Raw genomic sequence first — 26,157 nt, forward strand, 5'->3', positions numbered from 1 at the left:
GAACAGAGGTATCTGAGAATGATGGATCTGCCTGAATAATGTAATAACTTCTACCAACTCTGCCTCTGCAGGGCTTCTGTAGACCTGCCTAGCAGAGAATGTGGCATTAACTATCAGTTTGTTGCCCGTATAACTCATAATCTCACCCATACTTTCCATTTGAGAATAGAAAAATGTGTTACTCAGGTGAATGAATGATGGTGTAGCAATGAGATTAAATATTTGTGTATAAGTTCAGTCATATTAGTCACTCTGACTAATTGGAGAAGGTGTGGCGGTCAACCTCAAGTGTGTTCTTCAAACACTCTGCACCTTATTTTTGAGACGGGCTTTCACTGAACCAAGACTTCACCAGTTCAACTAGACTGACTGTCTGGGAAGCCCAAGTAGTCTCCTTTCTCTACCTTCTGCCCTATTCTGGGGTCTCAGGCATCTCCTACCATACCCATATTTTCAGGTGTCGCTGAGGATTGAACTCAGGTCTTGCCAACTGAGCCATCTCTATAGGCCAGGGTTTGGGTGTTTTGCTTTGGTTTTAGAGGTTTAGAAAGATGGTGAAACTGTTTGAGGAACCCTAGTAGTGGTGGAACTTGGATCCTTTCCTTGTTGATCTTGTAGTAACAAAGTTATGAAAGTCTTCTGCCAACTCTGGATGATTTTCTCCACTTGAATTAGTTGGGTTAGAACTTGACGTCCCAAACTCTGAATTTCCTAGAGGGAGTTCTCAGTAAAGTAAGGTGGCCATCTTGCTCCTGCAAACTGCTAAGGGTACAGACCCAGAATCTGACTGCTGGTCCTGTAGTTAGGATTTCTTTTATTTCCCCAGAATCTACAAAACAAAGAACAGCTTTTAATTACAAGTATTCAAGAATAGTTTTGCTCATTCTTTTCCAGGGGCAGAGGAAAAGATTCTGGAAGATTTCCGGAAATCCCACAGCTCTGAGGCCTCTGACTTCCAGCTGCAGGCCATGATCCAGGCGGCTGGGAAGCTGGTGCTGATCGACAAGCTGCTCCCCAAACTGATCGCAGGTGGCCACAAAGTGCTCATCTTCTCTCAGATGGTGCGCTGTCTCGACATCCTGGAAGATTATCTCATCCAGAGGAGGTGAGGCTGTCCTTCCTCAGCACTCTAACCCAGTGCTGTAGGCTTGAACATCAACAACAACAAAACATTCACCGTTAGCAAGAAGGAATGCCTTTTAAAGATTGACAAGTCCATTGTTAATCTTAGGACCAGGTAGTCTCAAGTTTAACTGTCTGGAATAAATTTATAGCTTTCATAATGTGGAGTTACTGTTTTGCTTAAGAAAAATCCCATACTTGTTTATCTTTACTTCTGTTGGAAGAAGTAGAATTGCAGTAGCATTAAGAAAGATATGATGTGGGGACATTCTTATTGTCTAGTATGGTAGATGTACATCATGGAAGGCATCATGTCCTTAAGTTTCTAAAGTACTTGAGCCAACAGTTCAGAAAGAATTGTCCACTCAGTGGCTCTCTGAGGCTTTATGACACTATGACACCCAGCTCCTTACTCCTGACTTCCGTGCTTGTGCAAGTGAGAAGTCTGGCATTGTGGATTATTTAGATTCTGTGCAGGAATGCACTGGTCTCCTCTCACTGTCTTCGACTCTGTCACTGTGATATACCGGTGACGTGAGGATGGTGATTGGAGTTAGTAGCATTAACACTACACATCTTCTCAAGTAGTTAAATTGGAGTAGGTCTTAGCTCTCTTAGCACATGTTCCTATCTTTGAAGATTCTGTTTGTCATTATAAATTACATCACGTCACAGAAAGAATACTGAAGGAAATGGCAGATTTAACTGTGGATATGCTAACTTTTAATATTATGTAGCTAGTCTTCAAAGTTAGATTAGATAACAAGGAAAGTCCTCTGAGCACCATGGTATAAATTTACACAAAAGAATTATTGAGACCTACTATTCTCTTCTTGGAGGAAACTAATGTGTCTAAAACTTCTGTTGAAACCTATTATAGATACCAAGTGGACAGAACAGCATAGCTGCTGGTGTCCCATAACTAATTCTGATTATTTCTTACTTAATTTTTACACAAAAATGTTACATGCTTTTGGAGGGTTATAAATGTGAGCACTCTCACTCTTTGTTCTCTCTCTCTCTATCTCTCTCTCTCTCTCTCTCTCTGTGTGTGTGTGTGTGTGTGTGTGTGTGTGTGTGTTTTCCAACTGCTTATTGCTAGCAGACAAGAAAATTGTTCATTTCCCTTCAGGTTTTCTGAGGTCAACAACTCTTGTGCCAAAAACATGTCATCTCCACCCCCATCCAGTCCCTTAGAGGTTTATCCAGAGTGCCACCTGCTTCTTGTTGACATACGAGTTTCTCAGAATTACAGCTTGATGAGCCCCATTAATTCCTAAGGACCTTATTCAAAATACAGTTGTCACAGAGGGTTAATTGCTGAAGTTTAGTGTGGAAAATTTTCTGGTATCTGCTTTCTTCATTCGAACTTATTAGCCTTCCAGGTTTTCTTTGTTCTTGAGTGTCTTTACTGCTCCAGCTGTCAGTTTGGTTTTGTCCTCATTTAATTTCATGCCAGATTCATACAGAAGTGGGGGCAGAGCTAGAAGATCTGGCTCAGAAATAAAGGGGGAGTTGGGAGTGATTTAAAAGTTCAGATAAATCCATTTTTAGTTGTTTGTTCTTTGAGAGCACTCTCTCAAAATTAAACAAGTGATAGAATGAGAATCGTCTCTGCCATTCTGCACACATACCGTTTTTTAAAACTATTGTTATGTTATAGCTGCCAAAATGCTTTCTGCTTTATGGACACAACCCATCCTTGCCATGCCTCCCCAGGTGATGTCCAAGCTTTGTCATCCCTATTTGTTGATTTCTTCCTTCCGGAATGCTGTACTAATTTCCACCTCACTATGATCTGCAGGCCTCTGGCTTCTCTTTGATGCTCAGGGATGTCTTGTCATAAGACCCCATCCTCTGTTCCTGTAGCATTGATTGTTGACAAGAAGGGAAGGAGATTATTGTTTAATAGAATCCAGACCTGTCTTCTCGCTCTAAGGCCTGTGCTGCTTCTGCCCCACCACGCAAAGCCCAGTAAAGATTGCAACATTGCTTTATGACACCATTTTGATAGTTAGGTATGTTCGATGGGTCTTCAGTCAGAGTTACAAGTTCCTAAACTTTACTAGTGTCCCTAACTTGTCTTTAATTGCTCTCTCTAGTTCTTGGACAAACTCCTTTGTCCAGCATTGAAATGTGGGCTACTATAAGAACAATCATTGTCAGGTGGATCTGGCTTCAACTTGATTACCAGCTAGGGCTGAGCATGGTAATTTGTTTGTATGGATTGTGGTGAGAATTAAATGCATAATCAAATATTGTAGTTGGTTGTTTTTTACTCTTTACTCTTTGGAGGGGCCCGCCATCCAGCTCCCAAATAAATATAAGGCATCTTATCGTTATTTATAAATGCCTGGCCTTAACTTGGTTTATATCTAGTCGACTTTCCTTATCTCATCTTGTCTACCTTTCTTTACTTCTTACTCTGAGGCTTGCTGTGTAACTGGGTGATTGGCCCCTGGAGTCCTCTTTCTCTTGCTCCTATATCTTTTTTTTTTAATTGTTTTTATTGAGCTGTATATTTTTCTCCACTCCTCCTTTTTCCCCCTCCCCTTCTACCATCTCCCATGACCCCCATACTCCCAGTTTACTCAGGAGTTCTTGTCTTTTTCTACTTCCCATGTAGATTAGATCCATGTATATCTCTCTTAGGCTCCTCTTTGTTGTCTAGGTTCTCCGGAGTTATAAATTATAGGCTGGTTTTTCTTTGCTTTATATCTAAAAGCCACTTATGACTGAGTACATATGATAATTGTCTTTCTGAGTCTGAGTTACCTCACTCAATATGATGTTTTCTAGATCCACCCATTTGCCTGCAAATTTCAAGATATCCTTATTTTTTTTTCCTCTGTGTAGTACTCCATTGCATAAATGTATCACATATTCCTTATCCATTCTTAGGTCGAGGGGTATTTAGGTTGTTTCCAGGTTCTGGCTATGACAAATAATGTTGCTATGAACATAGTTGAGCACATGTCCTTGTGGTATGATTGGTGCTTCTAGATCTTGTTCCTCTCAGATCTCTCTCCTCTTTATTCTCTCTGCCTGACAGCCCTGCCTATCCTTTCTCCTGCCCTGCTATTGATTGCTTAACTCTTTATTAGACCAATCAGGTGTTTTATATAGGAACAGTAACACAGCTTAACAGAGTTAAACAAATGTAACATAAAAGAATGGAATGCATCTTTGCATCATTAAACAAATGTTCCACAGCATAAACAAATGTAACACATCTCTAATATTCTACAGCAAAGTGTATGCTGCAATATCTGGTACACAGCAGACACCTAAGAATTTGTATGTATCAGTGTTATGGTGGTTACAAGTACTAGATTATAATATATACATGTAGCCCTTAGTTTTTTTCATTTTAGGTCACAAAATCTCTTTGGTCAGCCTTTCTGACAATCTAGTCTCCTGTCATTTGTTACTGTGGCTCCCCTAAAATGTTACTCTTGGATATAGTCTATTCTTAAAAGAAGACAGTAACAGAAACCATGCACATACTTGTAGGAATGGTTACCTTGTGAGTATATGAGGGAAAGATAGTATCCCAGTGTGGCTTTTTTGCTTTGTTGTTGCATTGTAAGTCTTCATTTAGGTTTTATTCTGTGCATTTCCTTGGCTGGTGTCCTTATATGATACTTCCTTTTCTTGTCCAAATTGGGGCTATCTTGCTGAATTTGTTTTCAGGGCCATTTCCCCACAGAATCATCAACCCACATTGTCTGTCTTTTTACTCTAACCAGGAATTGCTCTGGGTTTTAGAGATTTGTTTTTCTGAATCAGTTTGTGGTCTTGGCATTGATAGGTTTCAAATGACTTGGTCTCTTTCTTTAAAAACAGTTTTTCAGGTTTATTTATTTTATGTATATGGATGTTTTACCTACAAGCATGTCTGTGTGCATACCTGATACCCAAGGATGACAGAAGACGATGTCAGATACACTGGAACTGGAGTTATAGATGGTTGTGAACCACAATGTAGCTGCTGGGACTCAAACCCAGGTCCTCTGCATGAGCAGCCAGTACTCGAACCACTGAGCTCCCAGGCTCAGCCTTTTTCTCAGAATGTTCTTAATCTTTCTACTTGACTATCAGTTTGGTGCCAGAGTAACTTGTCAGGAATCCATTGTCAATGGAGTCGGTAGGAAGGATATAAAAAGATACAGGAAAAAAAAAAAGATTGCTGTTAAGCCATACTGCTCTGTTATTTCATGGTATCCTACATAAACATACCTGTGTTTTGTTTTATTTTCTGAATGGTCAGTAACAATATGTCCTTTGAACATTTTCATTTTCCATTCTTTATCCTCTTACCTTTACCCCACTTTATCCCACCATGCTGTCCAAATCATTCTTATCTGTCTGCAGGTGCCCTCCCACCTCACTCCATTGCCCTCTTCTTGTTCTTTAGTCTTCCTTGTTGTTTTCTTATTAATATTTATTTTATATTATTAGATTGTATACAATATTCTGTCTGCATGTATGTCTGAAGGCCAGAAGAGGGCACCAGACTTCATTACAGATGGTTATGAGCCACCATGTGGTTGCCGGGAATTGAACTCAGGACCTTTGGAAGAGCAGGCAATGCTCTTAACCACTGAGCCATCTCTCCAGCCCTTGTTATTCTTTTGGCTCTTTGCTCTTTTAGGGACCCCAGCTACCCAGCTCCTAAATAAATACATGGATGCTTATTCTTACTTATAAAGGCTGACCTTAGCTCGCTTTGTTTTTTGCCAGCTTTCCTTAACCTAAATTAGCCCATCTACCTTTTGCTTTTGGGCTTTTACCTTTTCTTACTTCTGAATATCTTACTTTGACTCTTATTCCATGGCTTGCTGTGTGGCTAGGTGGCTGGCCCCTGGTGTCCTCCTCTCCTTGTTCTATCTTACTCCTCTTTCTTTTTTCAGATTTCTCCTCCTCCTATTTATCCTTTCTGCCTGTCAGCTCCGCCTATCCTTTCTCCTTCCTCACTATTGGCCATTCAGCTCTTTGTTAGACCATTGGGTGTTTTAGACCATAAAGAATCACAACTTCACAGAGTTAGACAAATGCAGCATAAACAAAAGTCACACACCTTAAAATCATTTTCTACAACATTCTTATCCCTAGCACATCTTAGAAACCCTTTCTATGATTTGACTATACACATGAAGGTTTTGCTCTGTGCATCTAACATTTTGAAAAACTGACAAGGTGGAAATGGCCATTTTATAGACCAGGTCTGCCCGTACAGGCTCCTTACCACTTCCAATTACTCTGAGCAACTGGAAACTGAAGTCAACTCTGAACCCCAGATACAAGCACTGCTGACATCTGCTTTTTTGCCAGGAAAATTGTAGAATGAGATTCTCTGCAGTATAAACTGAGAAATTTGTGAGAATAAGTTATTTAGACAACTTATTGGGAATCAGTACTTTGTGATTTTAACTCTTGTAGTTATCCTGGCTTTTTGTTTTGGTTTTTGTTTTTTTTTAATTGTTTCACAAGGGAGACATTTTTTGATGCAGTTTTAATCTGCTATATTTCTTCTGTAGGGGGTGGGATTTCTTTAAGGCTGTTGTCATTTGGCCTAAATTGAGAAGGGGAGGATTTGAGACCATTGGGCATTAGCTTTCTGATTGTTTATTCTTTAAACCATGATTAACACTTGGGCTTTTATTCATTTGGGTCCCCTCAGATACACCTATGAGCGAATTGATGGGCGAGTACGGGGAAACCTGCGCCAGGCAGCCATCGACCGGTTCTGTAAGCCAGACTCAGACCGCTTTGTTTTTCTTCTGTGCACCAGAGCAGGAGGCCTGGGGATCAATCTCACAGCTGCTGATACCTGCATCATATTTGATTCTGACTGGAACCCACAAAATGACTTGCAGGTAACCATTAGGATGATTGCTCTTTGTGTTAGCTGCCCTGACTTCCAGGATGTCATGACAGATGTGGCTTAGTTATAGATTGTCTGCTGTGCTTCGTGCAGTGGTATCAGCTTTTAGGGGTTTGACCAGGAAAAGAAACTAAATAAAAAGTAGATGTTAACCCTTCCCACTAATCACCATGGCTTCAAAGGAAGCCGGTGAATATAAATAATCCATTGGCAGTTCTTTGTCCTGGTGAAGGGATGTTAGAATCAAAGATGGGTTGCTAAATATGGTAAATAGTTTTTGAAGAAGTAACATATACTCAACATTAAGGTTAAAAGGCAAAAGCTAGTATTTGATCTATCAAGAACCTAATTTGGAGTTAGGGATGTGAGTCAGTGGGAGAACACTTGCCTAGCATATATAAATCCCTGCAGCTAAAAATAAAGATTTTAAAAAAATTTAGGAAAGTATTACCTTGATGCCTGCCATCTATTTATTTAATAATTTTGTTTGAATACAGCACATTCCCATGTATATTTGGTCAACTTCATTTTACAGTGATGGCTGTAAATAAGTTGGCAACAGAAACTACCAAAGCCACAAAATATTTAGCGTCAGGCACTTGGCCAATATTCTCAAACCCTAGACAGATTGCTTCATGAGCCCTTGGCAGCCATGAAGCTCTGGACTCCTTCGCAATGCTTACTCAACATTAAATTGGTTGTAGGGCAAAATGTCAACAAGAACAATAGTATGAGAAACCAAAAATGAGTGGCCAGTTTAGACATTCCTACAGGAATTTTTAGAAAGCAGATTGGAAGCATAAGGCCAGAGACAAAAGTTTTGGAATCGCCTTACCTCTCCTAATGGAGTGTAATCATTGACCATTGAATAGGTAAAACACCAAGAAAAGCAAAAAGTGGGAATGCCAAACCTAGCGGAGAGGTAAAATCATCTAAGATGATTGATTTATATGTGTAGCAACCAAAGGAAGTGGGTTGAGCTGTCCAGAATTAGATCTGAGAAGAGAGGAGGAGATACTTTGGGATGGCTGTTTTTAATATGGACTGCTGGAAAATTGGAAAAAGATAAAAAATAATCATAAAGTCCACACTGAAATTAGAGAGTTTGAAGTTTTTCCGTGTGTCTTCAGTGTGTGAGATTCCTCTAACACTCAGCTTAAATGAAGTGACCAAGAAGACCAACACTATAGATGGTCAAGGTGCAGCCTGCATGGCCAAACATCACAAAAACATAGTGAGGGAGTCAGCACAATAATGATAGCCCAGGCCAGGGTTTGATTTCGACTCTTGCTCTTCCAGACTAGCTTTTAAAAGCTCATAATTTGGTGGGAATTTCTTTTTTCTCTTTTTAATGTGTCATCAAACTCTAGCTATTAAAAGAAGAAGAAAGAAACCGGGAGGTAATGGTCTACGCCTTTAATCCCAGCACTCTGGAGGCAGAGGCAGGTAGATCTCTCTGAGTTCAAGGCCAGCATGGTCTACAAGAGTTGGTTCCAGGACAGCTAGTACTATTACACAGAGAAACCCTGTCTCGAAAATCCAAAAGAAAAAAAGAAAAATATTGGGTACTTTAAAGGCAAGGAATTGGATAAATAATTATTGGGAAGTGATTGATGAATTTGTAAAGACAGTTATGATATTTAGAGGGATGGTTCAAGTTCTCTGAGTCTAGAGATGAAACAAATTTCCTGCATGCTTGATGGACTGGAGTCTCCCTACAGAATGGTGCACTCTCCATTGCACAAGTATACTTTCATTCTTCATAATGTTTGCCCTTATACACGGAGTATGTGCAGAGTAGGGGAGAATCTGGAGACTTGGACCTTCAGACCTCCTTGTGATTGCCAAGACTGCAACTAAATCACCTGTGAAGGTGGATAAAGAGATCCTAGCACTGGTGAAAAACTACTAGACTTCCCCAAGTGCTATTCTTATTCCATACGTTTTGCTTATGTAAACACATTAATATCTTTAATAAATGAATCATCAACAACTCTTTGAGGTTATTGCCTTTGGAAAATAGATTTAGTCATAAACATTTATCTAGGAATGAGTTGAGGGAATTCCACCTATACTGCCTGATATAAATATCAAACCATGGGAAATAGAGCCCATTTTGAAGCAGGTTTTAACCTCTGTCATAGTGAAATTTTAGCAGAGCTCCAGAGATATCAGTTCACTTGAAAGAAATGTGAATTCACTGTGTTCTCAATCGATATAGCAATATCTGGACCAGTCCAAAGTTGTTTCTAGTCAGGACACACCAAGAAACTGTCATTGCAGGGATAATTTCTTAACTGATTCCAAATGGATCCCTGTAGGACCTTGAAAGTAAAGCAAGCATGATTATAGGAAGGCTAGACTGCTAAAGTGCACTTGAGTCTGAACTAGGCAAATTTGCTAATGGTCATCTCAAAGAGTGTGTTTTGACTCAAGTTTCAAACAGCCCATGATCATTTAACCCTGTTGCCTTCAGACCTGCAGCAGGACAGCACACCATGGTGTCAGGCTCTTTGGGGAGCAGCCTTTTCAACTCATGGTAGCTAGGAAGCAGAAAGTCCGTAGCTGGTCCCAATATCCCCTTCAAGGACATCTCCACCCTGACCTAATCTTCTCCTGCTAAAACCCATTTCCTCATCATTTTTTGTAGTGCTAATAAGCACATCTTTAAGGCAGGTCTCTGGACATACCAGCTTCTGTGACTGGAGAACAGACCTCCAGTCTCTGGAAAATCAGTTGAGCATCAAAAATTAATCCTGTTTCCTTTTAGACTTTTCATTGTTACTGTGCTTCCATTCTGCCCTCTGATTGTTTTCTGGAGAGGAAGAGGTGATTTGGTTTTGGTTTATAAGACAAAAGTCTTACTACATAACGTAGGTTGGCATGGGGCCCAAATCTTCTTGCCCCTCCTTTCAAGTCCTGTGCTGCTGTGCCTGGCTAGGGATATTTTTTAATATAGATCTTCATAAGGCATTGTTATTGAATATCATCTGTTATTTCCTTTATCTGTTTTGAAGTCTGATTTGTCTAGTAAATCATATCCTGCTCCCATTCCCTGATTGGGGTTAGTTCAGAAATAAACATAAGTGAACAAGAAAGGATCAGAACATTGACTTTCAAAAGTCTGAAGATGCTAGTCAGAACTTGGCTTAGTGACTCCTACACGTGCACATCCTCATGTCTTGGCTAAACTTGCCCACCCAAGTCGATTGACAGCCATCCATAGAGTGAAAGATGCCCGTGTAGGCCTGCTAGTGGCAGAGACGAAGTCAGTATTCAGAGATGGGTGATCTTCTAGTACTGCAGCAGCAGCAACAGGCATTGTCTAGGTTCCCTGTAACACAAAAGCTTGAGAAATGGCAATGGTGGGAACAACAGCATGAAAAGGAAGTAGAGAAATGAAAACTTGGTTTTTTCTTAAGAAGTCAGCCTTACCAGATATGAAGAACCTCTTAGGAGTAACAGCACAGTATCGCCCTCCCTCTCAACAGATATACAAGCTCCTTCCACAACAACTTACTGAGTTCCTCAGGTTTGCAGAGAGTTCACGTTGACAGTGGTGGACAGCACAGTTCAAAGCCTTCCCATGTCTTGAGCTCCCTGAAGGCAGAATTGAGAAACCATTGAGGCAGATGTTCTGGCCAGGGCCACAGCATAGACTAACACAGCTGGTGTGTGTTCGCGGGAGTTTGGAAGGGAGAAGAGGAAATTCATACTTGGAAGACAGCCCCTTCTGTCACCATTAGTAGAACTCTAGGAGCCCTCCACACGACTCCAAGGAAGGTGGGAAACTGGTTCCTCTTTCTACTTCCTCTGCTCCCACCTTATTGGCAGAGCACCTATGTCTTGAGACACCTGTACAAATGTCTAAAAGTGAAAAATGAAATGGTAAGTGCGTGTCCAAATGCTATTATGTAGATGATCAGTGAATAGATGTTGCACTGTAGGATATTCCAGGCATTTCCTGAAGTGCTGGTCACCACTGACCTAAACTAGTTACTCTTCATACAGTGTCCGTTTTTGAGAGATAGGAAATGATAAATAAGGAAAAATATGATCATTATGTATGGTAATGTTTATTATAAAGTAAGTCAGATGGGCTGAGGGGACAAGGACAAGTTGGGCACCCTGATTTAGGTAGAATGATCTAAGAAGAATTCTTTAAGATGGTGTTGTTTGAGCCTCGATGTTAAGGAAGCAGGCATATTTCAGAAAGCAAACAGAATGACCGTGTAGGGTAGGAATGAGCAGAAGTGATATCTGTGGGACAGGAAGTTCCCATACTGCACAGTCCTAAATAAAGTTGGTCAGGCTTCCTTGCCTTTCATTCATTCTCTCTGTGCTGCCCCCAAAGTATTCTTTTACATATAATAAAAATGTGTTACTCCTTCCTGTTCTCAGTCGGCACTCTGCTGACTTAGCTGTCATGTTTATTGAGCTAGAGACACTGCTAGGCCCCAGGAAAACAAAAACAATGAAGTAAATAATACAAAGAATGCAATGGGAAGATCCATGTGCTGTTGTCTGAGGACATTTCCCTTGTAAGAAGTGATGTTATACCGCCCAGGAATAGATCCGGAGCTACAACATGCACGTTCAACAGTAGACCTGCAAAGACAAATGAAGAGCAGCTTCCTAGTCTCCCTGCTCCCTGCTGTGCCCCTTATTCCTTCTTTTCACAAGTAAGCAGGCTGTGGGTACAGAATCCCAGAGCCTTAGGAAAAAATGGGCAGTGTCTCGACATAATACCCAAGACTGAAAAGTGGAAATTCAGCAGTGTGCTGAAAGTGATTGAATTAGTTATGAGTTTGTGAATTGGGACTGCGAGTTGTTTTTTAACCTGTGATTGTGTGTGCATTAAGGAGCAAGTATAATTTAAAGTGATAAGGAAAACGTACTTTTAAAATGTAATAGAAGTGCTAACTTAGAAGAGAATATGGGCAAAAGGAAGTGACAGCTTTGTGTTTGGGTTTTTATTGGGAATTTTTAAGTTGTTTTGAGACAGGGTCTCATTCTGTAGCCCACTAGCATCAAACTCAAAATCATCCTGCCTCAGCTAACTGAGTACTAGAATTGTAGGTATGAGCTACCATACTGGACTGGTTTTTTTGTTTGTTTTGTTTTTTGTGACATCTATTTCATTTTTACACAATTGTAAAAGGCATAATATAAGGTTTTTCCGACCTCTATACTTGAGATTGACAGTAGTAAACGAGGGCAGAATGAGTTTATAACTTGTCACTGCTAAGTGACCGAGCTGTAACCTTTTGTTTGCATGGAAAGCACTGGGATCTGTGGCTCTTTTATTTTCTTAAAGCATTGCATCCGGCCTGTGTTCACCTTAGATGGATCAAAAAGTAAAGAAGAAATTGTGAGTCTACAAATCATGCAGAACATCAGAGCACTGTGATTTTTCCTAGGTGTGAAAGATACCACTGTGTCCCACTCCCGAGGCTCCCACTCTGTACCCTTGTCATGCATCTCATTCGGGCCCCACTGCAGTTGCTGTCCTGTCCTGTCCTGTCCTGTCCTGTCCTGTCCTGTCCTGTCCTGTCCTGTCCTGAATGTTTCTCCCTTTCTTTCTTTTGTATGTGAAAGTTCTGATTAGGAAAATAATACTTTGAGATTTGATCATATAATGACAAGTCAGTTTCTCTCTCTCCTCCCTCTCCCTCCCTCTCTCCCACTCCTTTATTATGGGTGTTTGCCTGTGTGTATGCCTGTGAATGACAAGTCTCTTAAATATGGCAAGAGCTGCTTATCCTGTGCCGTTTCAGGTAAATTGTCATGGTAGAGAGAGCGTTAAGTTTGTCTGCTGATACCATTTTGCTGCTCGTTTTTCTTGCTTAACTAGTAGCCCACAGGTGAGTCTGGGACAATCTTCATTGTGGTCAGAGACCCATGTTCCTTCTTTCTTTTTGTCCTACAAACCTCCATGTGTGTGATTAATATCTTGGTCTCAACCTGAGGCAGGAAAAAGAAGGCAGTCAAATGTGATGTATTTGTATAGGCTCATAGAACTTGTAGATGACTCTGTAGACTGTTCAATCTCCTAGTTGTATCAGACAACCTCGCCATTGCTGGGAATGTGTTTGTTTCTTCAGTTGAGCCCATTTCTGCCCTGTATATAAAGGAAGGGAATCTGTGTGCTAGAAGAGCACGAGTGTGTCTGTCACATTCCTCTTCCAGACCTTTCTCTAGAATGCTTATTCAGCTTGCTTTTGTGGTTACTTTCAAGCCAGAAAAGCCAGGAAAAAAAATAGTGTCAGTGCTTAATGACCACTAGAAGGCAGTGTTACTTACCCTCTAGATCAGCAGTTCTTAAATGTCAGAAAACGCAGATATTTGCATTACGATTCATAACTGTAGCAAAATTACAGTTATGAAGCAGCAATGAAAATAATTTTATGATTGGGGTCACTACAACATGCGGAACTGTATTAAAGGATCAGAACATTAGGAGGGTTGAGAACTACTGTGTCCTAAAAGCCATATTATTTATCTTAATCACTTTATTTTTTAATTAACTTGAATTATTTTTATTTATTGGGGTGCAGGATGTACACCACAGCAGGAATATGCACCACAGTGAAAGCCAGTTCCTATGGGATCCTGGAGGTCATCAGGCATGGTGACAGATGCCTTTACCCACTGAGCCATCTTATCAGCCTATTGATCAGTCTTTATTTGCCAGAGTTAATCCATCAAATCTCCCAGTCTGACAGAACAAAGATTTGCTGTCACTAAATATACTGAAGCATGGAACAGCCAAGATCAACCAAGTCAGTTATCTATCATTAGAAACCTGAATAAACTGTAGTAGACTTAACTTTGGGGCCTGGAGAGGTGGCTCAGCTGTTAAGAGCACTGCCTGCTCTTCCAAAAGTTCTGAGTTCACTTCCTAGCGACCACGTGATGGCTCACAACCATCTGTAATGCGATTTGGTGCCCTCTTGAAGAAGAGACCTGATTAGTTGTCCTCATCAATGTAGACTATGAAACTCAATATAGACAAGTTCAACGGAACTGTCTATACGACCTACCCATGCATGCTTCAGCATTGCCAGGGCATAAATTTCATTTTTTTTCCCATGCTTAACTTTGAACAAAGAATGGGGAAATATCTCTGTAGACTGCTATGGAATCTATCTTGATATATTGTTGAATAAAAAAATAAAAATATGTGTATATGCTAGCATTTACTTATTTTTGGGGGGAGTGCAAGAAGTTCTCACTGTGTTAATTATACCTGACCCAGAACTTAGTATATAGATTAGACTGATTATAGATTATTTTTAGTGGCCTATTTATGTTTGTCTCCCCTGTCCCTGATTAAAGAAGGTAACAAACTAAAACACAAAAAGCATTTTGTGTAATGTTTTAAATGGTTAGCTGTAGAGGGAGCTAGGAAAAGTGTACGTGACAGAAGCCAGTTTTCCCAAATGTGCCTTAAGTTTATGACTTTAGAATCACTTTAAATATTTTCTATCATTATTGTACAGATTGATTTTTGAGCTTTTAAAAAGTCTCAAAATGCTGAGTTGGTTTTGTTTTCACGTAACTTCCTGTGGTGCTAACACCTGACAGAACTGTAGTATAGTGAGTTACTGGAACCAAGAGATTAGCACAGACACGGCATTACTAATGAAGCCACAGGCTGTTTGTATTCTTTCAGTTTTTCCTGGTGCAGAATCACATTCCATCAGGAGTTGCGCCCCTTCAGCATCCTCCAGTGTGTGACAGCACCTTTGTCTTTCTTTACTTCCATGACCATGACGCCATAAAAGGTATTGACAAGCTTTTTAGAGTCTTTCCCTCGGTTTGTTGGTTTGTATTTGCCCAGTTTTATCTTAGGTGTAAGTTATGCATTTTAAGCAAGAATATCATAGACATGATAGTGTCTTTATCATGTATTCTGTTGGAGCACGTGATGTCATGTGTCCATTTGCTTGTGATGTGATTTGACTTGATTCAGATGCTGTCTGCCAAACTTCTCAATTATAAAATAGTTTTTACTCTTTTAAATTAGGTGGGTATCTTATGAGTAGATAATTTAGGGTCTTACAAATACACTGATGCTCATACTTTCCCTGTTGATACATCCATCAGCAAACTTGCCCTCAGTCAGTATTACCATAATGTCTGGCTAATGGTAACTTAACCATTTGATTTCTATTTTTGGGTTGGGAATACTAGTTATATCCCATTTATTTAGGTAGGGATTTATAGATATTTATGTTTTTTATTTTGTTGGTGATGGTTTGTTTTGTTTTATGTTGAGGTCTTGCTGCACTGGCCAAGCTGACCTACAGCTCCTAGGCTCAGAGAATCCTATCTCAGCCTCCTGAGTACCTAGGACTCCACAAATGTCAATGCGCCTGTCAATGTTATCTTGCAACCCACTGTACTCACTGCTGTCTTCATACCATATATTCCACTGTATCATCTGAGTGCCTTTTCTTGGACATGATACTCTGTTTCATGTTAGCATTTTTGCTAACAAGGTCTTGGAATTGGCTATTTCTCCATAGATCTCTATTCTTTTTATTTCAGGAAAGTGTTTAGTGATCGAGGTCTAATGCCAAACATAATCTTGGCACTGGGAGTTAGGGACAGAAAATTAGGAAAATTACATATCAGGTTTGACACCAGCCTGGATTATGTAAGGCTTCTTTCAAAAATGTAAATAAGTAAAAACAGAAAGCTAGATCTGGCTACTGAGTATAGCTCCTGCTAGAACCTCTGGGCCTACAGAACTAGGAAATAGATGTACATACACTAACACAAACATTCTTGACACATACACTATTTATACTATAGCTATCAATCCATAATCAGGCTTCTTTTTTATTGATTTTATTGAGCTCTACATTTTTCTCTGCTCCCCTCCCTGTCTATCCCCTCCCCTTTAACCCCCTACCATGATCCCCATGCTCCACATTTAGTCAGGAGATGTTGTCTTTTTCTACTTCCCATGTAGGTTAGATCTGTGTATGCCTCTCTTAGGGTCCTCATTGTTGTCTAGGTTCTCTGGGATTATGATTTTTAGACTGATTTTCTCTGCTTTATGTTTTAAATACACTTATGAGTGAGTACATATGATAATTGTCTTTCTGGGTTTGGGTTACCTCACTCAATATGATGTTTTCTAGCTCCATCCATTTGCTTGCAAATTTCAAGATGTCGTTATTTTTTTGTGCTGTGTAGTACTCCATTGTGCAAATGTACCACATTTTCCTTATCCATTCTTACATGGAGAGGCATCTAGATTGTTTCCAGTTTCTGGCTATGACAAACAATGCTGCTATGAACATAGTTGTCCTTGTGGTACGATTGAGCATCCTTTTGGTATCTACTTGAAAGTGGTATTGCTGGGTCTTGAGGAAGGTTGTTTCTTAATTTTCTGAGAAATCGCGACACTTATATCCAAAGGGGCTATATCAGCTTGCATTCCCACCAGCAGTGCAGGAGTGTTCCTTTACCCGACAACCTCTCTAGCATAAGTTGTCATCAGTGTTTTTGATCTTGGCCATTCTTACAAGTGTAAAATGGAATCTCAGAGTTGTTTTGATTTGCATTTTTCTGATGTCTAAGGATGTTGAGCATTTCCTTAAGTATCTTTCAGCCATTTTAGATTCCTCTGTTTGCTCCAGTTTTTTAATTGGATTATTTGTTCCTTTGATGACCAATTTCTTGAGTTCTTTGTATATTTTGGAGATCAGACTTCTGTCTGATGTAGGGTTGGTGAAGATCTTTTCCCATTCTGTAGGCTTTCTTTTTGTCTTGCTGACCATGTCTTTTGTTCTGCAGAAACTTTTCAGCTTCAAGAGGTCCCATTTATTAATTGTTTCTCTCAGTATCTGTGCTACTGGGGTTATGTTTAGGAAATGGTCTCCCATAATCAGGCTTCTTAATCCACCCCATTATGGAGTTCTTTGTGGCCTTCTTTCTCTGGCAAAGAGATGTCTCGGTCTCATCGCAGCGGCATATTTATTCACTCATGTCTAGCATAAAAATCAAATCATCTCAGGATAGTATTGTTGATCAACATTTTGTTAAAAAAATATGTTTTTTAAAGTAATTAATAAAGAGTAGGTTATTTTATCTGTAATGTTACAGTATATAAACAAAAATGTTATTTTCCAAAGTTTCTTAAGTTTAGTTCTATTCTTTCCCATCAGGTTGGTTGGTTGATTGATACTCTTTTTTTTTTTTTTTTTTTTTGGTTACAGAGTCTCATGTACCCCAGGTTGCCCTTACATTTCTTTTGGAGCAAAGTTTGACTTTGACTTTGAACTCATAATTCTCCAGTTTCTGCCTCCAAGAACTGTGCTCTCATGTGTGGTGCCACACCCAGCTCAAAACCAAAATGAGGAATTGGGTCTCTCTGTGTATTAGGTAGACAGCATAGCCCTCAGAAAGAAATTCTCTGTATATATTTTATATACTTTTGGGGGGTTTTATATACTTTTTATTTTCAATTCTGATAGACTTTTATCCAGATTTCATATCTAGGTTTGCATTTTGTCCTATTTATCATTTTTGCCCATATTTCAGTTTTCTCTTTTTCTCTGAAACACACGTTTCAATGAAGAATATGTTAGGTGCGTAGATCCTTTTAACTTCTAAACACTTGGGTCTCTATTCCATATGTACAAGGACCTTCTCTTTTATAGCCATAGTGTAATTCTCAGAATCAGAAAATAAGAGCATTACTCTTTAATCATCTAGTCAATATTGAAATAATGTTTCATTTCTTTCCTGCTCTTTTATAGCTATCGGTCTCCCAGTCCAGGATCCAACCCAGGACTGACAATCACACTTACGCTTTAGCTTCCTTTAATCTGGGTCAAGTTTCTCTTTTTCTAAGAATTTTTTGCTGAGTGATAGCTGGCTGTTCTGTAGAGTGCTTCAGATTTGGATTGTCTGCCTGCTCAGGTGTGGGTTCAGATTTGGATACCCTGCTGAACTGATGCATCCTTCTCAGCCGTCAGAACACAAAAGCGTGATCTTCTTTTCTCTGGTCATGTTCACTTTGATCACTTTGGTTTACCTACTCAGAAGTAGCTATTTCTCCCTTTGCAATGTATAAGTAATTTTAGAGAGATGCACTGGGACAGTTTTACCTGTGGTATTTATTAGCTTCTGTTGGTTATCTTTACCTGAGCCAGTTGTTACTTGGTGCTTACACAATGCTGATACTCTTAACACCGTTGGCTTGATATATGTTTGTTAGTTGACATACTGCTCCAGAGGGTTTTTTTCTTTTTTTTTTCTGATTTCTTTATGTAAATGTGCACTCATGGGCTCTTTAATTCGGTGGGTTGTAATTCAATAGTGTCTTCATTTTGATGGTCAGATGATGTTACAATTGCAGTAGGAGTCAGAAGGGGTGTGTGTGTGTGTGTGTGTGTGTGTGTGTGTGTTCTGATATCCTTATGCATACTATGCATGCATTTTACTGCTGACTGCATCACTAGTTCTTTTTAATATTATTTCAAGTCAGGATCTTACTAAGTTGCCTAGGTTGGCCTTGAACTTTCAGTAGCTAGCTGGAATTACAGCCATGTGTGACTGCCTGGCTCAAGTCTTATTTTTCTTACATGGAGTACAGTTTTGTTTGGATTTGTCACACACACACACATGCGCGCGCACGTGCACACACACACACACAAACACACACAAACACACACACCACTGAAGTTAATTTTCCATTGAAAAATATGCTGTTTTCAGTAGTAAGTGCCGTCGGTGTGCTGTAATAGTACTTTTCCGAGACTGTAGTAGACCAATGTCCACATTAGTTAGTGTTCTCTAAAGGAACAGAATTAATAGGGTCAATATTAGTAACACAGAAAGTTAACTTGCCAGTAGGAATGAGCAAAAGCTCTCTTCCATTTCCTTTTATGTGGGATGCCCAGATTTAGGGTGGTCTTTCACCTCAGATGATCCAATTAAGAAAACATTTCACAAGCATGCCTAGCAGTTTGGGTTTTAGTTAATTCTAGATGTAATCAAGTTGACATCCAATATTAGCCATCACAACATGAAACTGGTCTCTGTGTTTGGTGTGCTTCTGCTATCATGCCATTTGAATACTGCTAAAGGACTCAGCTGTCATTTTCAGCCATAAGTTAGTAAAAGAGTCGAATTCTAACCAGATAGGCAGACTTTTTCCTGTCCCGCAGATAGCTTCCTTGAACCTCCTGGCATTTGAACCGTGAGTGCTATTGCTTACTGTTCTCTTCCAGATGCTGGGGTTACAGTAAGACCATGAGACAGAAGCAGGACTCTGAAGCTGTCCTTTTCTTCTGCCACCGTCTTCACTCATTTGAGAGCCAGGGCACATCATCACTGCTTGTGTTCACCTCTGTCAAAGCAAGAAAGCACTCAGGTCTGCAGGAGCACCTGCAGGCTTCACACGTGTGGCATGATTATCCCTCCTGGTCGCTGTCAGCGACATCCCTCCCTACTTGATTTTGGGAGTGGACGTTTCTTGTTGAAGAAAAAACAACAGGATTCCTTTTTAAACAATAGGTGAATTTAGTTTTATACAGGAAATACCAAGAAGAACTGTGGAACATGTTAAAAGCAAGTCTTTAAAAGTTAAAGACTATTGGTCTTTGTTACAATAGATAGGCATAAATACACAGCTCTTTGTGTTCTCTTGACATGTGTGTACAAACACGTACCCCAAAACCATTCATTCATACTGATCCCTTCATGCTGACACCAGAGTTAATCTGTAGAGTCTTATCTCCATAATCTGCTGGACAATGTTGAAAAGGCTCAGGTATCAGTCTGCAGAGGCCATATGGCTGTGGTGCAGTCAGACCTAACAACTGTATTGAAACATGTGGCACAGTTCTGTTCCTTAGAGAATTAATAATAGAAACCTTATTACTTTAGAGGATGTTGTTTTGGAAATTGATTAAATAAAGAGAAAGAACCAAATGTTTAACTTTTTTTTAATAATTGTATATGAGGGCAACCAAAATATTAACGAAAGCAATTATAGCCTCCAATAAAGAAATGGATGTACACAGTAGTTTTCAAATTCATATGAGGCAGGCAGATTAACATGTGCATCTTGACAGAATTTGAAAGCCCATCTGTGAGATACCTGGCCAAAAACCAGACTTTAACTTAATCAGGTCACAAGGTATAATTCCAGTTTAGAGGAGATACAAGGGGCAAAAATAGCCACTTGGATACAGCGCAAATACAGTTAGCAAGATGGGGAAACGGGACCAGCACATTACATTAACAGCTGAGTGGGAAGGCCAGAAGACTGGTTGATAGTGGGAATTATTTTATTTTTGGAAGCCTATAGCTTAGAAGTAGAACACTGCCTGCCGTGTGTTAGACCTTTGTTTAACCTCCAGTGCTGGGGGTGGCAGTCAGGGACAGAGTTGTTTTTAAGTATAGCAGTGGTGTGGTGATGTGTTTTACCTTTAGAAGTTCATATTAAAATAGTAATGATGAGGAACACTCTGCTTAAGATTTCTTGCCTTACCATTATGGAGAGTAAGAGTGTGGTAGAAAGGAAACCAGATTGTCCACAAGGGTCTACTATGCTGTGCTTTTCTCTGGCTTTGTCTGTGTTTGGGATTTTTTGTAGTGAACTTTACAAGCAGAAGAAAAGCAGTGCTGCTGCCTCTGAGGCTTTTCCCAGGGGTGGAACAGCATCCTGAGGGTGAGCGTCACCTCATTAGATGCCTGCAAACCACCATAGCAGGAGGGAAGACAGCTGCGTCCTTCCCACTGCTTTGTATCACCACACATAGTCGGTGAAGCAGTCGGGAAGGAAATGGGTGACTCCAGACATGGCAGATGATACCACTCATCCCACAGGAGCCACTGTCATTGTGTTTGTGTGTGAATGTGAGTATCCATGGTTATAACATGTATACGAACCTTCTTCCCAGGCTCAGGCCCGGTGTCATCGGATAGGCCAGAGCAAAGCCGTGAAGGTGTATCGCCTAATCACTCGAAACTCCTATGAGCGGGAAATGTTTGACAAGGCCAGTCTGAAGCTAGGCCTGGACAAGGCTATTCTTCAGGACATCAACAGAAAGGGCAGCACCAATGGGGTGAGTACATTGTACCCATCCTGGAGCATTGAGGAGCATATGCCTTTGACCCCAGAACCAGGCAGATGGCTCTCTGAATCCCAGACTGGTCAGGGATGAGCAGCGAGACTGTCTCAACAGCAAAAAAAGGAGCACTTGCTAGGATTTTTTTTTTTGGGTTCCTTTTTCACCATTTGAGTCAGTCCTCCACAGCTTGGGTAGGTAGTAATCTCCTATAGCAGGAAATAATCTGGAGGCAGTTCCTGCATTTTCTGAATGGATAAAGGCAGTCTGGGAGCTGCTGTGTGGTAGTGGTAGGGATGCTCAACATGCAGTAACATTGCAATACGTTTTAACCACACCCATCAGAACCGGTAGGTTTAACATTCTTTATTGTATATAGATGGGCCAAAGACCTAACATTTTTATAACATATTTGTTGCCCTACCTTATCTCATACCCCAGACTTTGCGCTGCCTTTTTTTCTTTTAAGATTTATTTATTTTTATTTTATGTGTATGAGTGCTTGCCTGCATGTATACATGTGTACCGTGTATGGACCTTGGTGGCTGCAGAGTCCAGGAAAGAATGTCCCATCTCCTACAATGGGAGTTACAAATAGTTGTAAGCGGTCATGTGGGTGTTGGGAGGCAAGCCTCTGCAAGAGCAGCAAGTGCTCTTAACGAAAGAGCCGTCTCTCCAGACTGACTTTGAGCTTCTTGATGATGTAATGAAGTCAGTGTTAACTGTGTCCCCATGACCCCAAAGAGTGCACAGTATCTTAAAGGTGTTCAGTGTGTGGTGGTCAGTAAATAATAAATGAACAAATTAGTTTGAAATACAGTAATTAAAGTCTTTTTCTAGCTGCGCATAGTAACACATGCTTAGAATCCCAGCACGTAGGAAGTGGAGGCAAGAAGATCAGTAGATCAAGGCCAGCCTCTGGTACACGTGGAGTTTTCAAGACCAACCTGTGGACAGTAAGACCCGATCTCAAAAAGAAAAAAAAAAAAAAGTGGCAAGACGATTTGGGGTTTGAATTGGAAAGGGTTAAGAATTACTGCTAGGAGTCTTAGATTTTCATAAGTATAAAGCAGTGTATGTCCTTCATCGCTGGGCTTAGAGAACCAGAAGTGGAGTTACAAACCTTAGTGCAGATGTTCTGTGTCCTTAGCCATGCATGTGTTACTAACCATCATACTCCCATCGCTCTTCCTGAGAGCTGTGGAATTCCCTCTTGTGATTGAAATAAAGAGAACCAGATTGTTAATTAGAACCAGGAAAGAGTGTTTTGAACTCCGTTTCCTGTTTTCAACAAGTGGTTGAAAGATCACACTTGGCAAAAGATCCTTTTTTTTTTTTTTTAAGTTAAGGGATGACATCATTTCCAATACAAATGTATTTATTTAATAATGAATAAATCATTTTTTCTCAGCTTATGTGTTACATCTGGAGGCTTTAAATTTTTAAGTTCAAACTAAAATATTAAAATAAGATGTCAAGTATATCCTCTTCGATGGTACATAACTTTAATGACTTACGACATTTGATGATAAACAGTGTCCTGAAGAATGCTAGGCCTTTGGCTCGTGTATTAGGCTTTGCTACAGAGCTCTCTGTAGACAGTTGCCTGCCTGACACCCCTGCAAAGTAGTCAGGGCACCTTCAGTGAGCTGTCATTTCTGGCTCGTCTTTCTGGTGTGTGCAGTTAGTAGAGAAGCCATATCCTGAATCATGAGAGCCACATTTGAGGCTGTTTTTCTCCTGTGCATTTTCCACTTTGGTGACTTGTTCAGGTACAGCAGCTCTCAAAAATGGAAGTGGAGGACTTACTCCGGAAAGGTGCTTATGGGGCTTTAATGGATGAGGAAGATGAAGGCTCCAAGTTCTGTGAAGAAGACATAGACCAGATTCTGCAAAGAAGAACCCATACCATCACTATCCAGTCGGAGGGGAAAGGATCCACTTTCGCCAAGGTACTTGACCTCTTTTGGATGAAGAGAAAGGGATCACTGTTCATTGTTTCAACTCATCAGTGAGGCTTCTGTTCCTCCAAATGCAATCTCTTGACGATGTAGACACTTAGAGGAAGTCACAGACTGTTAGAAAGAGGAGCTAGTGGCCACAGGCAGGTAGACACTAGTCTGAAATTCATTGGATCTACTCTTTACAAGGTCTGCTCCACAACCCTTGAGTGGACCTCGTGATGCTTTTGTAAAGTTTTCTTTGAACACTGTCGTAGAGTGGACCTCAACTGTTTCTTCCAGTTCTCAAATTCAAGCAGGTGTTTTTCACTTCACAGAAATGGGATTTTTAAAAGATTCTCAGCTTTTCACCCCAGGACCACCTTCCTCTGTTATTCAGATCACTGGGTTTAGAACTCTTCAGATTACTCTTAAGTTGCTCCAACTGCAGGTTCTGCTAATTCCCATGGGAGCTTTATCACCTGTCAAGACTTGTTCAGGAGAACATTTTGTGCACAGTAGGGGAAGTGTAGGTTATCTGCATCTCATTCAACACCTCATACTAACCCAGTACCATTCTTTTGGCATGTATGTGATGTGCGTGCATGTTCAACGTGTGTCCATGTGGCTGCCAGTGCACTCAAGAACTTGATGTTGGATGTCTACCTTGATCATTCTCCACTTTATTTCTATTGAGATCATGTCTCTCCCTAAACTTGGAACTCAATGAGTCCAGATAACTAATACTGTTAACTTGCCGTGAGAATGACCTGTCTTTTCCTCTCAAATGCTGGGATAAGAGGTGACTGCCACACCTGCCCAGCTTTTAAGTGCAAGTGTGGGCTCCAATCTCCATACTTGGAGAGCAATCACTTTACCTACTGAGGCAGGACCTCTTTTTGTTTTTGTTTCTGTTTTGTGTTTGGGATTTTTGAGACGCAGTTTCTGTGTAGCCCTTGCTGGTCTAAAACTTGTTATGTAGACTAAGCTGGTCTTGAAAGGTATGCACTACTGTGCCTTACCCCCCACCACACACACACACCGGTGCCATTTTTAAAGCAGATACTTACTATAAAACTGAAAGTTAAGAAAAATCTGAAAATAAATCCTTTCAAACCTCTTGGCTGGAAATCTAACCCAGTTGGTAGAGTACTTAACTGACATGCATGAAGCCCTGGGTTCGGTTTCTGGCATCACATAAAACTGAGCATGGTAAGTCTACAATCCACCACTTGGGGTAGGGAAGATGGAAGCAGAGGATAAGAAGTTCAAGGTCATTCTTAGCTATATAATGAGTCCAAAGTCATCCTGAGGTGCATGAGGTTCTATCACAGAGGGAAGAAGGGGAATAGGAAGGGGGAGAAAGAAAGAAGATAACCTGTTAGTCAGGCATTATGTTGCATGACCGTCATCCCAGTATTTGGAAGGCTAAGGATCACAGGTTCTAGGCTAGTCTGGACTACATAGTAAGATCCTGTATTTAAATATATTTTTACATATGTATATGTTTTAAGTGCATACTTGGTTATACATTTTATCAAAATATGAGCAAATAAATATTACTCTTATAGACAACTAGACACCAGGTAATATATTGCAATTGTCTAAAGAGGTTGTCTTTTTACTTTGAAGTTTTTAAGTTTCAGGAAAATGAGCCTGTGGATTGAAACTTTTATTTCCTTACTCAGTCTTTAAAAGGAAGAGAAAAATGAATCATTTTGAGATTATAGAATTGCTGTTGGGGTTTTTAGTTTTGACATTGGGTGGCTTTTGTATTTCTGGTGCATTTGAGATTTTATTTGTATTCTGTTTAAACCCAGTTTGTTAATTTTTGTCTCCTTCACAGGCTAGTTTTGTGGCTTCAGGAAACAGAACAGATATTTCCTTGGATGATCCTAATTTTTGGCAGAAATGGGCTAAAATAGCCGAATTAGACACTGAAGCAAATAATGAAAAGGTATAGCTTATCTTATAGCTTATGTGTTTGACCTGGGTTGGATTGCATGGGACCGTGCTTACATGGCTCAGGTCATTCTTTATTCCTGAGTCTTGATTCTTAAGTGAAATGCTGTTTAACACACTTAGAAAATGGTGACATATAGATAGCCCTGGGTCAGCGTTAACTGGTGAGCTTTACAGTGACTAGTGGAGTACACCATCTGCTGAGCCCCCAGGAAGTCAGATAAATGCAGTTAGAGATGCAGCTTGTAAGTTGGTCAGTCCCAGGTCTGGAAGATTGATCAATATGTCTCTAAAAACAACCTCACCTCTCAGCAATCAAAAGGAAGAAGGAAAGAAAATACCTACTGGTTTTACCTCCCTTTTTTTTTTTCAGTGTCTCAGGTTTTTCCAGTCTGTACATGAGAGAGACATGGGCGCCAGAATAGAACTAGACAGTGCCTTTGTGTAACACCCTTGACCTTACCCAGGCAGTGGGAAAGAAAATGTTGAGGCCCAGGGCAGAGTCAGGTGACTGGCACTGGTGCCTGACCATAAAATGCTGGCTCCTCCTTCTCTGTCCCTGACCCCACTGCCTCACTTCAAGATGAGTACATAACCTTTCTTTTTGTCTCTTGAAGTGTAGGTTGCACTCTGTGGCCCACAAATCTCTGAGACAGTTCCTTTTTATAATCTAGCTAAGTCATTGAGAACCCACATTACTGTTCTGTTGTATTTAACCTTTGGGGTTTATCCTGGCTTCTTTTCTTCAACTAGAAATGTTGTTTCTCCTCCTTTAAGAAGATTCTGAGCTCCTTTAGTTACCTGCTTGAAGTGCCATAACGAGTCTTAATCAAGGAGCAACTGTGTGGGCAGGACATTGGTGGGGGAAGACAAGCTTCTACCCTGTAGGCAGCAGAAAGCAATGGGAGGAGTCCAGAGTAGGAGCAAGGTCACTGAGGCAGGTGATGCTAGAGGTTCACTGTCTGGGCTGCATGGAGAAGTGTTGAGGAGTTTCATCTGGCTTTGGGAAGAAGTGTCGGAAGAAGGAATAAGGAACATAAAATAGTGGGACTAGTGAAGGAGCAGTTGATGTGGTCAGGGGAGCCACTGAAATGATATTCTTAAACTAGGAATTTTGTCTTTTAGCAAAAGGTTAGTAAATACAACTAAA

At 40.3% G+C, this 26,157-nt stretch overlaps 1 protein-coding gene across 5 annotated transcripts in view; it reads left to right on the forward strand.

The window, feature by feature from the left end:
- The window catches only part of Chd6 (chromodomain helicase DNA binding protein 6), a 165,290-nt gene that overhangs the window by 99,506 nt on the left and 39,627 nt on the right, over window positions 1-26,157 (forward strand). For all 5 annotated transcript variants that reach the window (XM_085697076.2, XM_085697081.2, XM_085697078.2 and 2 more), the window contains 5 exons: window positions 895-1,105; window positions 6,806-7,001; window positions 20,938-21,102; window positions 22,878-23,057; window positions 24,892-25,002. In XM_085697076.2, the coding sequence (XP_085553202.2) occupies window positions 895-1,105; window positions 6,806-7,001; window positions 20,938-21,102; window positions 22,878-23,057; window positions 24,892-25,002 (863 nt within the window). The remainder of the gene's footprint in view (window positions 1-894; window positions 1,106-6,805; window positions 7,002-20,937; window positions 21,103-22,877; window positions 23,058-24,891; window positions 25,003-26,157) is intronic.

This window comes from Myodes glareolus, chromosome 10, assembly GCF_982192425.1.
Source record: "Myodes glareolus chromosome 10, mMyoGla1.1, whole genome shotgun sequence".
In the NCBI taxonomy this organism is placed as follows: domain Eukaryota; kingdom Metazoa; phylum Chordata; class Mammalia; order Rodentia; family Cricetidae; genus Myodes; species Myodes glareolus.